The sequence below is a fragment of the Centroberyx affinis genome, unplaced genomic scaffold (genome assembly GCF_046629955.1).
Source record: "Centroberyx affinis isolate AG114_WGS23_722 - 3 ecotype Tasmania unplaced genomic scaffold, CSIRO-AGI_Caff_v1 ptg000398l_1, whole genome shotgun sequence".
Lineage (NCBI taxonomy): Eukaryota > Metazoa > Chordata > Actinopteri > Beryciformes > Berycidae > Centroberyx > Centroberyx affinis.
The window spans coordinates 290,199-304,264 of NW_027279066.1; the positions used below are offsets into that span (position 1 = coordinate 290,199).

Below are 14,066 nucleotides of genomic sequence, written 5' to 3' on the forward strand. Positions count from 1 at the left end.
CTTGGTCACACTCAGCTACTGGATATACATTAAATAGCTGGAATTAAACAATATCTGCAATAACATTCTGAAAACAACCGCCACCAGCAATGACACCTAGACCTGGGGAATGTTGTTTGCAAAGATTTTTTTTCTTTTAATTATTTGCGGCTTTCAGGATAGAACACATTTTCACCTTCTTCTAGTATTTCATGTCTTAGAAGTCATTGCCAAGGAAACATGGACAATTACTGTCGTCGTGAAATAAAACACTCTGACTGACTAGACCAGTGACCGGAGACCGCTGGTTGTGAATGTCTAATGGCTTCTCTCTCTTGCTCTCTTTCCACCCTCCTTTTCTTTTCCTTTGACAGAAGAACAGTGAAAGTGTCGGAAAGGACAAAGCCAGGATTCTGCACACCTGTGATTGGATGTGAGCTTGTATTGACCTGAGACCATTAAAATGGAGTTGCTATGGAAACTTATACTGCTGCTGTCATTGGTGGAGTGCCTGGCAGGTAAGCCTCCCAAACATTCACTTTTTTTTTGTCTTGTTAGCATAGGGGGTATGAATTGTTATTTGTAGATTTTGTGTGATGGAGGCTTGACATACAGGACAGATATGGCACTCAAAAATGAAATGCAAAACTAAAAGGTTTAATTTGATTTTAGGGCAAAAGCTTTCTACAATTTTACAAATGGCAGGAAGAGTTTGCGCTATTATGCATTGGCAGCTCAAAGCAGCACATCAGCGGACCGTCTTGTGCATACCAGCTATCGCCTTTTTTCTCTGTCAGTGAATCCTGTTGGGGAAGAATAAGAAAGGTTTCTATCTCTTAAAGACATGACTTATCTAGCAGCAGAATGGCCAGTCATTCATTTTAAAGAGCACCTCAATTGTTGCCCTAATTGAGACTGCACTGGTAGTACAGGAATCTTGTCATTGATCTTTCTTTTAATGAGAGACCTAATTCCCCCTCCCTTACAAAATGTCCAGGGTCAAATGCTTGGTCTCTTTAGAATATCACAATTTGCAGCTGAGAACAAGATGAATAAGGGCTTTGTCACACAAGCACAGTATCTTGAGGAATCAGTAATCTTTCATGTTGCCTTGCTCCGAATCAGCAGCCCCTCCTCACAGCTGGGACCTAAAATAATTAGTGTACCAGTGTGTGTGTGTGTGTGCATGTGACTGCGTCTGTGACTGTGCCTGTGACTGTGTGTGTTTGTTTGTGCATGCGCGTCTCTGTTTAATAGCACGACAGCACGCCAGTGCCTAAATTTGCCTACATCGCAATTAGCACCACTTATCACTAAATCCAATACACATCAATGGTTGTCTAATGAGGCTTTCCTCAGGGAACTGTGACTCACTATGGGATTAGTATCTTCACCATTAGTCTGGATCACATATTATGCCCTAGTTAGGCAATCTTTTAAATGCACAGACAAGAGAACGTCTGCAACACCGGCAGCAATCTTGGCACAAACCTGATGGAGTTTTGATTTCACTGACAAACGGCTTCAAGGAGGTGATGCACGTCTGCACTCTGCGGGAGCGAAGCACACCGGATCACCCCCACAAAACGTACTCCTGTAATTAGGAGGTGCCGATATGACATTCAAAGTTATCCCTTCAAAGCACATTAGTACTTATCAAAGGAGCGGTGAGCAAATCATTTCTAAAAAAGCATTGTGTTGCACAGCCCTTGCCTCACTCTCGGGGCTCACGCTCGCAGTTGGTAACTCAGAGTAACCGAGCATTAATATTCAGGATGGGATTATATTACATATGCTCCGCTCGCAAGACAAGCATGGTGCAATAGCATAACGATAGACTTCCAAAGCCTCTGTGTTCTGAGAAAGACATGATAAGCATTTTAGTATGCAGGCGTGCCATATTTATATGGTAGGGAAAGCACAGCGTGAGGGTGTGAGATAGGTGCTGTTATGTAGGTTATTTATCCTGACTCAAATGTGTTTTTTTTGTTGTTTTTTTTTTATATAGTGCATGGGTTGTGTGGGTGAGTAGAGGGGCCAAGGGAAGGCATTCCCATAGTGAGTTCATCTGGAGTTAACTAGCTTTCCACTAGGCCTCCCTGAGGGTCTGGAAGGCCCAAGGCAGGGGTGTGTATTTGTGTGTGTGTATGTGTGTGTGTGAGAGAGAGCGAGAGAGAGAGAGAGAGAGAGAGAGAAAGAGGCATTGAGGTAGGGCTGGATGCGGTTTGCCACACATGGATACAGCTAACCTTCACACAGCAAACTGCTTCCATCACTGGGTCAACAGTCTCTGTATGATGGAAGTGGTTGCATCATGCAGTAGTAGTTTTCCCAAAGGCGCTCTACAGAAACAGCTCCATCTCAGAAAGTAACTCAGCAAATGATCTGAAAGGATTGGAGGGAAGAGATGGAAATTCTGCTCAATTAACACCCCACAGCATTTCAAAAAATATTAAAAAATTATAGAATATATGTAAGGGACCTACGCGTGTCATTATCACACAATAAGCCCCGACAAGGGAGCTCAAGACCCTGCTGAGACACTCGCTGTACATTATCACGCTTATTACATGGCTACTTATAGACGTTAATCATCTTACTCGAAATATTGATTTAAAATTATGTTATTACAAGCTAGATTAATTTACAAGCCTCCACTGGGCCAGATTAACCATGTATGGCATTGGGCGAGTGCCCGGGGGCACCAGCCAATTTGTCTTGTTGGGGGGCATCACAGCATTCAAACCACAATTATACCTTTAAAAGTTTCATCATATTTTCTTTATATATTAGTCTCTGGTGGGAATGCATACATGGCCAAAATTAACCTTTGATACTAAAAAAGAATATAAAGAGAAAGAATCGTGGTTGGTGTGTAGGTGCCCCCCCGCCTCCCCATCACATTTGAATTTGTCCAGTTCAAGCATTTTGTGCGATAAGAAAAAACCCGTTCACCGAAAAGAGCTGCTGCGAAAAAGTGGGCTGAAACCAACTTTCCCAAGTGTGTTTGCCGCAGTCAGGCTTTTCTTAACCTGCCTGTTACTAACTGTAAGGGTGAGAGATCTTTTTCACAACTTAAAAGAGTGAAGAACGAACTGGTCGAGTTGATGCTTGTGGAAAGGTTTTCTTTTTGAACTGGATGCGTGGTTTGTGATGCTTATAGCAACCATAATTTCTAATAGCCTACGCATTGCAATACATTCAGGGATGGACTGGCCATCAGACTACCAGGAGAATTCCCGGTGGGCCGCTCTATCTACTCTATAAACAGAGTGAGAGGGTGTCATGGGGCCAGAACGCACTGGAAAATGGCAATCTGGGAGTGAATCTGACTACGGAACGCTCGTTCCAGTTCTGAAAAAATAAATACGGGGTAGTACCGGTTGTTATACAAGTTTTAGTGGCTTGTGGGGGCCTTGTCCGTGGGGCTGAAGTTGCATTAGATGTCTGTAATGATTTTTTTTTTTCTTTTTTGTTTTATGATTTTTTTTGTCATGCTCTGTAATGGTTTGGCATTTAGTCTTCATTCAGGCCTTTGAAAATGTATGTTGGAAACAATGATTTTTAACATGATGTCTTTGATGTGAGTTGCATTCAAATTTGATACAGTATAGCTCTGTGTGTAAAGCCTAAAATGGCATTTGTAGTCAATCTGTGGTGTAAAGTAATTTGTTGGTTAGTATATTGTCTTATATTTGTCTGTAGTGTGTGTGTTGAGCCTATATAGTTTAAGTTAATGTCAATTTATGATCTTTATTGCCATAGTAAATTTAACTTTTTTGTGTGTAAAGTGGAAGTAGGGGGGCACTTCAAGTGAGGTCACCCTAGGGCACCACACTGTGTTAATACGGGCCTGCCTCTGCCAAAAAATAGTTAAGCAGGACTGCAACCATAGAAACATCCTTAGTGCCAGTTGTGCTACAGTGTTGTAGCAGAACTGCAACCATAACAACCTAAACAAATCCAGTAAGATTGCCATTTGGCCTCCAACCAGCAATCAAAAGTTTAGTGCTCTCCTAAGTAATATTGGAAAAATCATCCATGTTTAGCTTGAGTGTGTGTCTGCAGTAACCAAGGAGTAATGTCTTTTTGGCACAAGGTGTTGCTAGTTAATTTTGATGAAAAATTAACAAAATCCACTGACTTGTTGACAGCGGATTGTTATGATTAGATGTGAAACAGTGGTCTGTTATCAGAATTTAGTATTAAACAAAGCCATGTAATAAATAGGCTAATCAGATTGCATAGCAGAGGCGGTTTGGCTCGGCAGTGTTGCCATGATGCATAGCTGTCATGAAAAGTCTAAATAACACTCTTGTGATGGTGTGATTTTTTGAATAATAGTGGAGGATTTGGTTGTGATGCTGGAAACCTCAGCTAATGTGTTGAAGTATAGCACCCAGCCAGTCAGCCAAAAGAAGTACTAGGCCTCACAATTTTACTACCACTACTATTCAATTAACGCAGGTTCACAAGTCTTGTGATGCCAATGGGAAATTAAGGGCATGTTTCTGGTCAACACTATAATCTCCTAGAACTGGTTTTACTCTCCTCTGTAGCCCCTTTTGTGAATTCCAGGGCCGATTGCCAGACCAAATATTGACTTAACTCATTGATTCATCAGAACATAGCAAAGCCTTTTAGGAATCCTTGAGCAAGGATTTTATTGCACCTTTGAAGTACAGTATGTGTGAAGATGCAGAATATTCCCCAGTGAAGCTTTCTCCCAGAGCTGGAATGAAAATAAAATCTAAATGTATTTGCATATACAGTGCAGCTTTATTTATAGACTGGTGTAAATTAATCTATGCTATGTGTGATTTTTTTTTTAAATCCATCAATTTAATGGTGATATAATTTTGTGACAGCACACATTCTGCAGCCTGTGGCCCTGCTGTGAGCTACTTTCTAATGGCATATTGCATTTTTCTTTTGATGCTCAAGTTACCAGTCGATAAACTTCACATTAATATGAAAATTCTACCTCTGTTGCCTTAAACAAAGCCAAATAATTGACAGTAATTATGCTGTTAGCAGCCATCGCCAGGCTTTTTATTTATTATCAAAATTTCAATATTGCACTAATTACTCACACATATAGTATAATTGGAGAGTGTGGCAGAGTGCTGTGAACCTTCTTTTGTTAAACATAATAAATGTGATATTTTGGATCAGGGCCAATATTTATGTGGTTCGTGTCACATTTTGTGGGAAATATTTACAATGTCAAGGAATCCATAAAATAATACTCTCCATTGTCAGAAAACCAAATGAAATCAACAAATAGCCAAATCAGATCATGTGTAGTATGGTCGGACACATTACTGTACAGTTGTAAACCATGATGAATGTTGCCATTAGTGTAGACCATAGCAGCTGGTAAGTGACAAATAACCTGCTAAGCAATCTTGAGGAGGAAAAGGTAGGGATATTACTCCAATTAGATGACAAATGGCATTCTCAGTGGCAATATGTTCTTGGTTTATGTAGACATTCAATAGAGAGAGCAACAACAACAACAAAAAAAAGCTTTAATTTGCCATTCGCACACATGGAGTTGGATGAAATCAATTCTGCGTTTCCCCAGTGAACATGGCATTGAATACACAGAACACAGGGAACATTACAGTGTTGTAGATGTACTAGCTTTGATTAACTACGGTGTTGTGACATGATTGGATATTGGTTGAGAATGTGTTGGCCACATTCCTCTCCTCACAGTCCATGTCAGTGTAAAATTCATTAACTTACTTAATGGGAGTGTCACAACAAGCCTAACTAGCTAGACAATAAGCCCTGGAATGCAGTAAGATAGAACACTATAACAGCAAAGTCTCACCTGTCTCACCGGTACCAGTTTGACTCTTTTGGGAGGTTCCTTCTCATCAAAGTATGTGTTTCTCTTATTTCTTCTTACTGTATCTGGTTATGGAACCACAAGTGCAGAGATCTCCCACTATTTTACTTTCTAAAACAAATGCCAAAACACTTTTTCATCAATTTGCTGGTCAATTATTTCATACATTTTTTGTATTTCAAAAATGTTGGCGTGTGTGTTTGGAAAGGCCTTTGGAATATTTCCCCACAAATATTTCAAGCGTTTAGATCAGCCATGATCGAACCGTACTTTGCTCGAAACAACCCGCACCTTCCTTCAGCTCCGGAGTAACATTTGAAGCCCCTGAATGAGAGACCTTAAAGGTGTACCTTATCGGCCTGGACAGAGGGGAAAGATGCTTTAAAAAGCAAGATTGGCTTTTTTTATTTGATGCATAAAACCCTGAGCTGAAGCGAATGGATTTGGGACCTCACAAACGACCGATACCTCCCCCACAGTCGACTCCCCATGTGCCTGTTTATTCATGCTGAGGTAAGCTGGAGGAATTCATTTGCTGTCAGCTAGTATTGAATTTGAGATTAGTTTTTATTTCAGCCTCCAAAACAGCTCCCTCTGCCTTCCACTTGCGCTACGATGCTGAGTCTTGTGTTGTCTGAGAAGGCTTCGAAAACTGCCGCACATATCACCATCTGGCAGCAGGTGACAGATATGAGTGGAGACGGTCTATTTTTTTATAACAAAAAAAAAAAAGCCCTTTTCATGATGACCTCCATCTCTTTCCTGTGGCATTGTGCAGTGAACTTCCTGTTAGCATTCTGAATCAGTACGGCTTTCCGATGGAGCGCTTTCTCATCAGTTGGCTGGCTGTCTGTTCGGGATGCTCAGGGTTGGGCCTGCCATCCGCCTGAGTGGGCGTCGGCTCAAACACCACTCTGAATCCAACATGACTTCTTGACCCATCGCTTAGATCTTATTTCAGACGGTTAAAACGGGCAACACCCGGCCGAGTGCAGGGTCAGTGTTAATGTTCACTTCAGTGTTTTTACCGCTTGCCCAGAAGCATTTCCACTACGCAGCCGCGAGTCTGTGCAACCAAAATGAAATCTTTTTCACAAATCAACCAAATCACAATCCTTTTCCTCAAGATCCCTTCATGCAAAGCCTGTGGATTTCAGGCTGAGCGGTACTGGAGTAGTGTGTAGCACTTCTCTGTTTCTTGATTACCAGAAAGCAAGGCTGAAAATTATTCCGCCCCTCCCTGCTGCGTCTTACATTCATTTCCGTTCGGGCAACGAAAGAGTTTCAGAGAGTTTGCATCAGTTTGAACTGAGCCCCCAGGCACAGCCCCCGGCCTCAATCCCTTCTCATTATTCTTACACTTATTCACCAATAATAATAACAGTTGCCATGGTGCTGCCAAAGATCAGGTCAGTTCAGCTCTGCGGTGACCTACGTGCTAAGACCAATCTGCTATGTTGATTAATTTCCCATTAAATGAATATTGAGTTAACTTTGTGTACTGCAAACCACTTAGGGATTGATTAAGAGGGGCCATCGATTTTCTTTTTCCAATTTTCAAATCCATGCATTTGCACATAAATGCTCATCAACACTCAAAACAACCCTACATAATTCTTATTATTTAAAGCAATTTTTCTGAAAAATAATTGTCTGACAATTGTTCAGACATTGTTCTCTTTAACCTTTTCTATAACTCTCTATATCTTTTGCTATAATTGAAACCCTTGTGGGGTCAATTTAATTAAAATCGTATGTGTAACTGCTTCAGATATGACCTATCTAGATCACTAGACCTATGGGGAATTTCTTTGGAATGCTCTCGTATAGCCTCAGCTACATTATCACGCAATTGAAAGAATCAAAAAGGATTTTTCTGGTATAATCAGGTTTTGCTGTTATTCTCTGTGGTGTACTGTGGCTTACATAGTTAAGTATTGAGACTTTCATGGAGTATATTAGCCTGACACCATAACATAGATACTACTTTGCATCTAGATTAATTTTAGGATAAGATTTTATTCACGTTATTTTAATATTCACCTTTGGGCTGGGATTTTGAAAACAGGGCTCTGAATGTGTAAATGTATGTGAAATGATAACTGAAGTAATTAATCAATGTATTAAGGCATTATTGTCTATCACAAAAGACTCATGTTTACCGGAGGCTTCACATCCTGGCAAGTTTGTGTACAATGTGTGTGAGCGCGTGTGTTTGAATAGGGACCCTATAAGAAGTGTCCTCTGGTAATCAATCAACTCTCAACGCTGCTTCGAGGGACACGCTTCATCTAACAAAGATTATAATTAGGCGGCCTTTCATTCTGTGTAACTTTCTGAGAGGTTTATCCTTGTGGAGAGGAACAATCAGTGTACAAGGTCCCTCGTCAAACATCTCCACCCTCTCAGAGAGTTATTTTGAGTCCTGAGGATAAACCTGTACTCTCAGGGCTCAGGAGACTTGAGAAAGATACCTCCCTCTCATACAAATTAGTTACCATACCTTCAGTATCTTCCCACTTCTCTGCCATTACGGAAATGCAAATGCATTCTCGGAAAGCCAAATGAATTCCCCCTCTGCCTTGGAAAGAAATGTTTATTCCAAAGAAGTGATGACTGCCCCACGGGTCACTCGTTTGTAGCAGAATTATTCTGGGTCTTCCCTGCACAACATGCATTCGCTATTGTACCTTTGTAATTAACTAGGAAAGCAATGTCACAGTAGACATGCTGCTGTCTTTGTTGTTTGTTCTTGTTTCTATGGAGAGGGTTTTTTTCTTACAGCGACAATGAATCAACAGTGTTATAATTTCAGTGTTGGCCTTGAGATTTATTGTACTTATTTATGTACTGTTCTGTACAGATCTCTCTTTGTATCCGTTCATTACAGAAACACCACTTGATGGTTATTCTGTGCTGAAAATAATGGCAAATGTACATATATTGCACATATGTAAAAAACAAAAGTAATTTTAATAGATTTGCTAGCAGAGTTGCTAGTTTGTTAATTGTATGTTAAGCTTAAAATATGTGTAATAATGGCCATGACGGGTAGTTTTAATTAATCATTTTAGTAAATTTTAAAGTAAAGTTTAATTTCCTGACAAGTTGGGGAATTTAACGAGAAGCAAATTCATTTTAGATAGAGCTTCAAACTTGGATTTCAACAAGGAAACCAAAAAAAACCCTCTCCCAAGTGTCCCCCCCCCCCAGCTTTGGAAATTTTAAGCTTTTTTTCTTCATCTGACACACAAAGGGCATTGATGGTGCAAATGAGAGAGACCATATTACCCTCCGTATTTGTTTTGGCATTTTATTTCAGACTTCTTATTGGATGACATCCCCTGGGAAGGTAGTGATAACTTTGAAGGGCTTTAGATGAAATAGTGCCAAAGCGTGATGGTGGCGGTGCAGTGTGCCTTTGACAACTCCGTACTTTCAGATGGTTGCATTAAAGTTTTATGAAGGTTACCAACTGATTATGCAGTACTTCAGGGATCTAACAACTTTTATGAATAATATGAAAAACACTCTTGGGCTGTGTGTTCACATGGTCTACGGATCCAGTGCCAAACTGAGATTTTATCGAGATTCAACCTGCTCTTGTGCAGTGATACATATTATCCTCTATTCTCAACTCCCTTCCTTCCTCTACACAGCTACCAGGAGGTGAATCATTTTTTTTTTTTTTTCGTTACCAGTCACTAGAAAATATGTGAAAACCTCACCGGCAGTGGTTTTCTGGCAGGAGCGGAATCCTCACCAGGACATCAAAGCTAATGTATTTATTTTGGTTCTCCTCCCAGGAAGCGGCGTCTTGCTGAGGCCCGTGTTCACCAAACAGCCCGGCAGCGTGGTGTTTCCCCTTCACCCCAGCGAGAACCGCAGAGAGGTGGTGTTCAGCTGTGAGGCCCAGGGACACCCACCACCCTTCTACAGGTAACACCCGCAGGCACGGCTTCATGCGCACAGTTTGGTTTTTGGTACAAAGAACCTTGAGGTAATATCCCAGAGCTGTCAAGTGTAACATTTATTCTGAAAACCAAGTGAGACTGGATTTATTGCCCTGGGAGAACTGGGGGGTTTGTGGACCTTACGGCTCGCCGCCGCTCACCGCCCGCAGCGCTCAGCCTCACTGTCAGCCGCGGTTAACTTGAGAATGATGACTTAATTGGCCTCATTTGCTGGTCTACTGTATATTTGCATTGGCAGGTGGACATTGATCTGCTGTAGGATCCACTTTGCGAGCATCCACTGTCACGAGCGTCACTGACCAGTTAAGAGATGAAGCGATCTAAGAGAGTGATGCGCTGGAACTCCACTGCAACGCAATGCGAGAGATCAAGTGATCAAGTGTTCCAGGAAAAAAAAAAAAAAAACACCACGGCGCTAAAAACGATATGATAGAAGTTTCCTTCACTGTCTCCGTTTCAAGCCCACTACAGTAAATGTTTTATATACTGTACAGCATGACTGCCAAAGGCTGCACACACACATCGCCACGGGGCATCTGGTTTAGAGCTTATCAGTACTTGTTAAGTACGATTCAAATCACTTGATGGATTGAGCCACAGAAAAACATTTACTGTTTGTTTAGTGTTCAGTGCGCTGGCCCTTCCTGTATGAGCGGCCCCCTGACGATTGTCTTATAAACAAATTGAAGTGATGACAAATGAAAACAAATGACAAACGATGATTTGCTTTAAAGTGCATCAAGCGCATAAGCTATTAATTCACAATCTATCAAATGGGGCCACATAGCTGTTGTACTCCTGTCAGTGTAATTACATGCAAATTGCAAAGCCAAGCATTTAATGTGTAATAGGTTGAAACGATCCCTCATAACATCAGCATGTGTGGCTGTTAATGTAGCTTGAAGATCCTTGGTGTTATGCCTAATGGGCACAAATTGAAATGAATGTACAAGATCTTATCACTTGGATCGGCCAGAATAGTTATTAAGCAATCAGTCGCTATTCCACTGTCTGGATCCCCCCTTCTTTTAAATGAGAACCTATTTATGAGTTCAAATCTGCAAGTTTTTTGCCCTTCTGAGTTCAAGTTCTGCGAGCATACCCAGCTCCATATCAAATCAAATTTTGTTCTAATTAGCTGTTTAATTACAGCAAGTGCCACCAACTGTGGCACTTATATACCACATTAAGAACTGATTTTCAGATTGATCACGAACTGTTATGATATCAGATTTTTATCCAGTTTAATGATGGGACTCATATTCAGATGGACATATTTCTGCCTGTTAGTTCAATCAGCGCACATCATATAACTGTCAAAGCCTTGCCAAATTTTATCAAAGATCACTTGTGCCAGCATTTGAAATGGGCTTTGAAAAGTTTTTGGGTCCTTGGGCGTTTCTGCAGCAGGACACTCTGTGAACCATATGCTGAATGGCTCTTCACTGCTGAGAGTGTAGGCAGCTCTATTTCAGGGGCGCCAAGGACAAATTAATTTGTCTAAGACTACCCAACGACCGCTGCCACTGAGAGCCCCGCTCCGAGTTGTCACCATGGCCCCTTGATTTGTCTCATCTGGAGCTCTTGGACCTGTTCCAGCTGCAACACCAAATCACTAAATCAATCTAATCAGCCAATCTGCCGTTGAGCACCGCTCCGCTGCATATGCCCCTCTTTCCCTCCCTTCTTCCCTCCCTCCCTGCCTCTCTCTCTGTCCAAACCCTTCCTACTGATAAAGGAGGAAAAAAAGTCAGAAATGGAAACCTCAAGCTTACTTTATCTCAAACAGTTGTGAAATTCCAATCAAGACCAAGGAGCTAACGTTCAACCTAATTGCACCTTATCCCTTCGATGAAAAGCTATTTCTCAAGAGCCTCCTTTTGCAAGGGTGGCTTTTCTTGTTAGTCTCTGTTTACTCTGCTCTTTTTTCTCATTTTCTTTCCCTTTGACAGTGAATTGGTTTGAGAATGAAAGTGCCATTTGCACTAAAACTTTGCATAAGACTGTCGTATTATGTTGCAGACAATTTCAGAAACCTATTGAAATGATGAAATGTATCTGAATACATTCAGAAAGTTTTCTACAAAACAAACTGGAGGAGTTTAATACTCTTCATGTGTTTTGGTAAACTCTTCACTGTTCACAGTGAATATGAATTGAGACTATTGTTGCATATTTGGTTGCACTTGCATCAACTTGGCAGGTTCTCTTGGATGTTCTGCCTTTTTTATCTATAGAGAGAAAGACAGTACATCCCCCAAATCAAGCTTCCCCATCAAGCCATACAGACGCATCTTGTTGCAGTAATTGTTGATTGCTAGCACTCAAGTCTTGCTGATCTCACTCTGAATCCCATGTTCCCAAAACCAAGACCTTCAATCAAAACCACTGTTATCTTACGCCTTGCATGTAGCTATCTTGTTTGAGCAGACCTAGTGCCTGGCCCTCCTGTCTGATAATCACCATGATTGGGGGGGAGGCTTATGATTCCTGGAGCAAGGGCCTCCCTCCCTCTTGGGGTTCTGGTTGAGCACGGCATGGTCAGTTGCCTGCAAGATGTCACAACATTGCTTTTGATGGAAAAAAAGACAGAAAAGAGAAAGGAATTCATCGCCCTTTATTTAGTGTCATTTTGTGTTTGAAATGTCCAAGACTGTGAAAAGAAATTAATAGTCATTACAAATGAATAACGTCGCCTGTTGATTACCTCTCACTTCAAATATATTCAGTGTTGTTTTGCTGCAGCGCACACAAGACTGTGTTATTTGTTTTAATTTCTGCTTTGTTCAGAATAAGGGCTGTTGATCATGGGGTTTTGATTGCAGTGTGATGGTGATGAAAGCATGTGATTATGCCGTCTGACAGTATGGATTGTATGTGTAATGAAGCAAAACTGGGCAGCGAACATGAATTCGGCTCCATGCCATGTAGGTTAGTGTTTTTGGCATCAGTGTCAGTCTGTCTAATACTGTTTATCACATTTGTGTAAATCATAATTTCCTATTCAGACACTGGGCCTATGGGATGTTAAAATTGACATGAAACAGGACACAAAAACCTTCTCTGTCAATCCATATTTAGTTTTTTTTTTTAATTTGTTGTATTGTGTCTGTGTATGCTCAGGTCCAGGTTTTTCAAACAAAAACCTTTCATGTTGAAATGTTGGGCTCTATTTTCGTGAATCAATGGCACACGGTGCAAAGCACAGTCTCAGGCACATGGCACGAGCACACAGGGAATTGTCGACTGATTTTTGGTAATTTCGTGGCCAGAGGTGCGACGCAGTTGGAAACGGGGTTGGATTAGGAGGAATACGTTATCAGTAGGTGTGGTAGTGGCTGCCGTCACTCATGACCAATCAAATCACCTCTTTTCCTTCCCTTTAAAAGCAGTGCGCTCTGTGCCACGGCGTTCTGACAATTTTGTGATGAAAGAGAACAGTGTGGAGCGGATCCGCCACAAAAGCTTCTCCCAAGAGGAAACTGATGTCTTTGTGCGGGAGGAGCAGAATCGCCACGAGCGAATATATGGCACCTTAAATTAAATTAGCCTGGAAGGAGATAACACATTTGGTTACTGTGTTGCTCTGATCCTAGGAGAACCGTCGGAAACAGTTCAATGATATTAGGCGAAGAGCTGAACAGAAGTTGGCGGCGAACCGCAGGGACAGTTTGGCTACAGGAGGGAGGCATCCACCAGCCAGTCTCTGACATCTAGAGAGGATGAGGCCGCCTCCACAATCCCCACTCCATGCGTCATGCTGACAGTTCTGTGTTGGATGACAATCATTCACACCACTGCCACATGTGTATATAGTTAGAATGAAAAATGTTGGATCTTATTTTTTCCTGCTTCAGGGAATTATATCAAAGTCAAATTGGCCAACATATCATCCACAAAAAGGGGTTGGTAAGCTTTTGAATAGGATCTGTTCGTGCTCGCATCACTTGGTAAAGCCACGGAAATAGCACACACATGACTGCACCATGCGTTGTGTGCCATGCGCTTTTGACCTGGTCTGAGTAGGCGGGCTGCGCAAATCCTGGTAATCCATGACACCAAAATTGCACTGTGCTGCTTGATCATTACTGACACACCCGCTACTGCGCCTCTCTTCCCACGTAGGCACAGTCAAGTTCACGGTGAGACACCAAAATACGGGTACAGGCGAGAGAAAAAAACCCGACGAAAATGCCAAAGCCCTGCCATCCGCCATGCGGCGTCACCAAAATAGAGCCCGTCGTGTTGCAGGCAAC

The 14,066-nt window shown here is 41.7% G+C and overlaps 1 protein-coding gene across 2 annotated transcripts in view; it reads left to right on the plus strand.

The window, feature by feature from the left end:
* The first annotated feature begins 439 nt into the window (after window positions 1-439).
* The window catches only part of cntn3a.1 (contactin 3a, tandem duplicate 1), a 73,445-nt gene continuing 59,818 nt past the window's right edge, over window positions 440-14,066 (plus strand). The window contains exons 1-2 of one of the 2 annotated variants that reach the window (XM_071516334.1): window positions 440-497; window positions 9,643-9,775. In XM_071516334.1, coding sequence (XP_071372435.1) covers window positions 443-497; window positions 9,643-9,775 — 188 coding nt within the window. In that variant the 5' untranslated portion in view covers window positions 440-442. The remainder of the gene's footprint in view (window positions 498-9,642; window positions 9,776-14,066) is intronic. The other variant, XM_071516333.1, reaches the window with a different exon arrangement.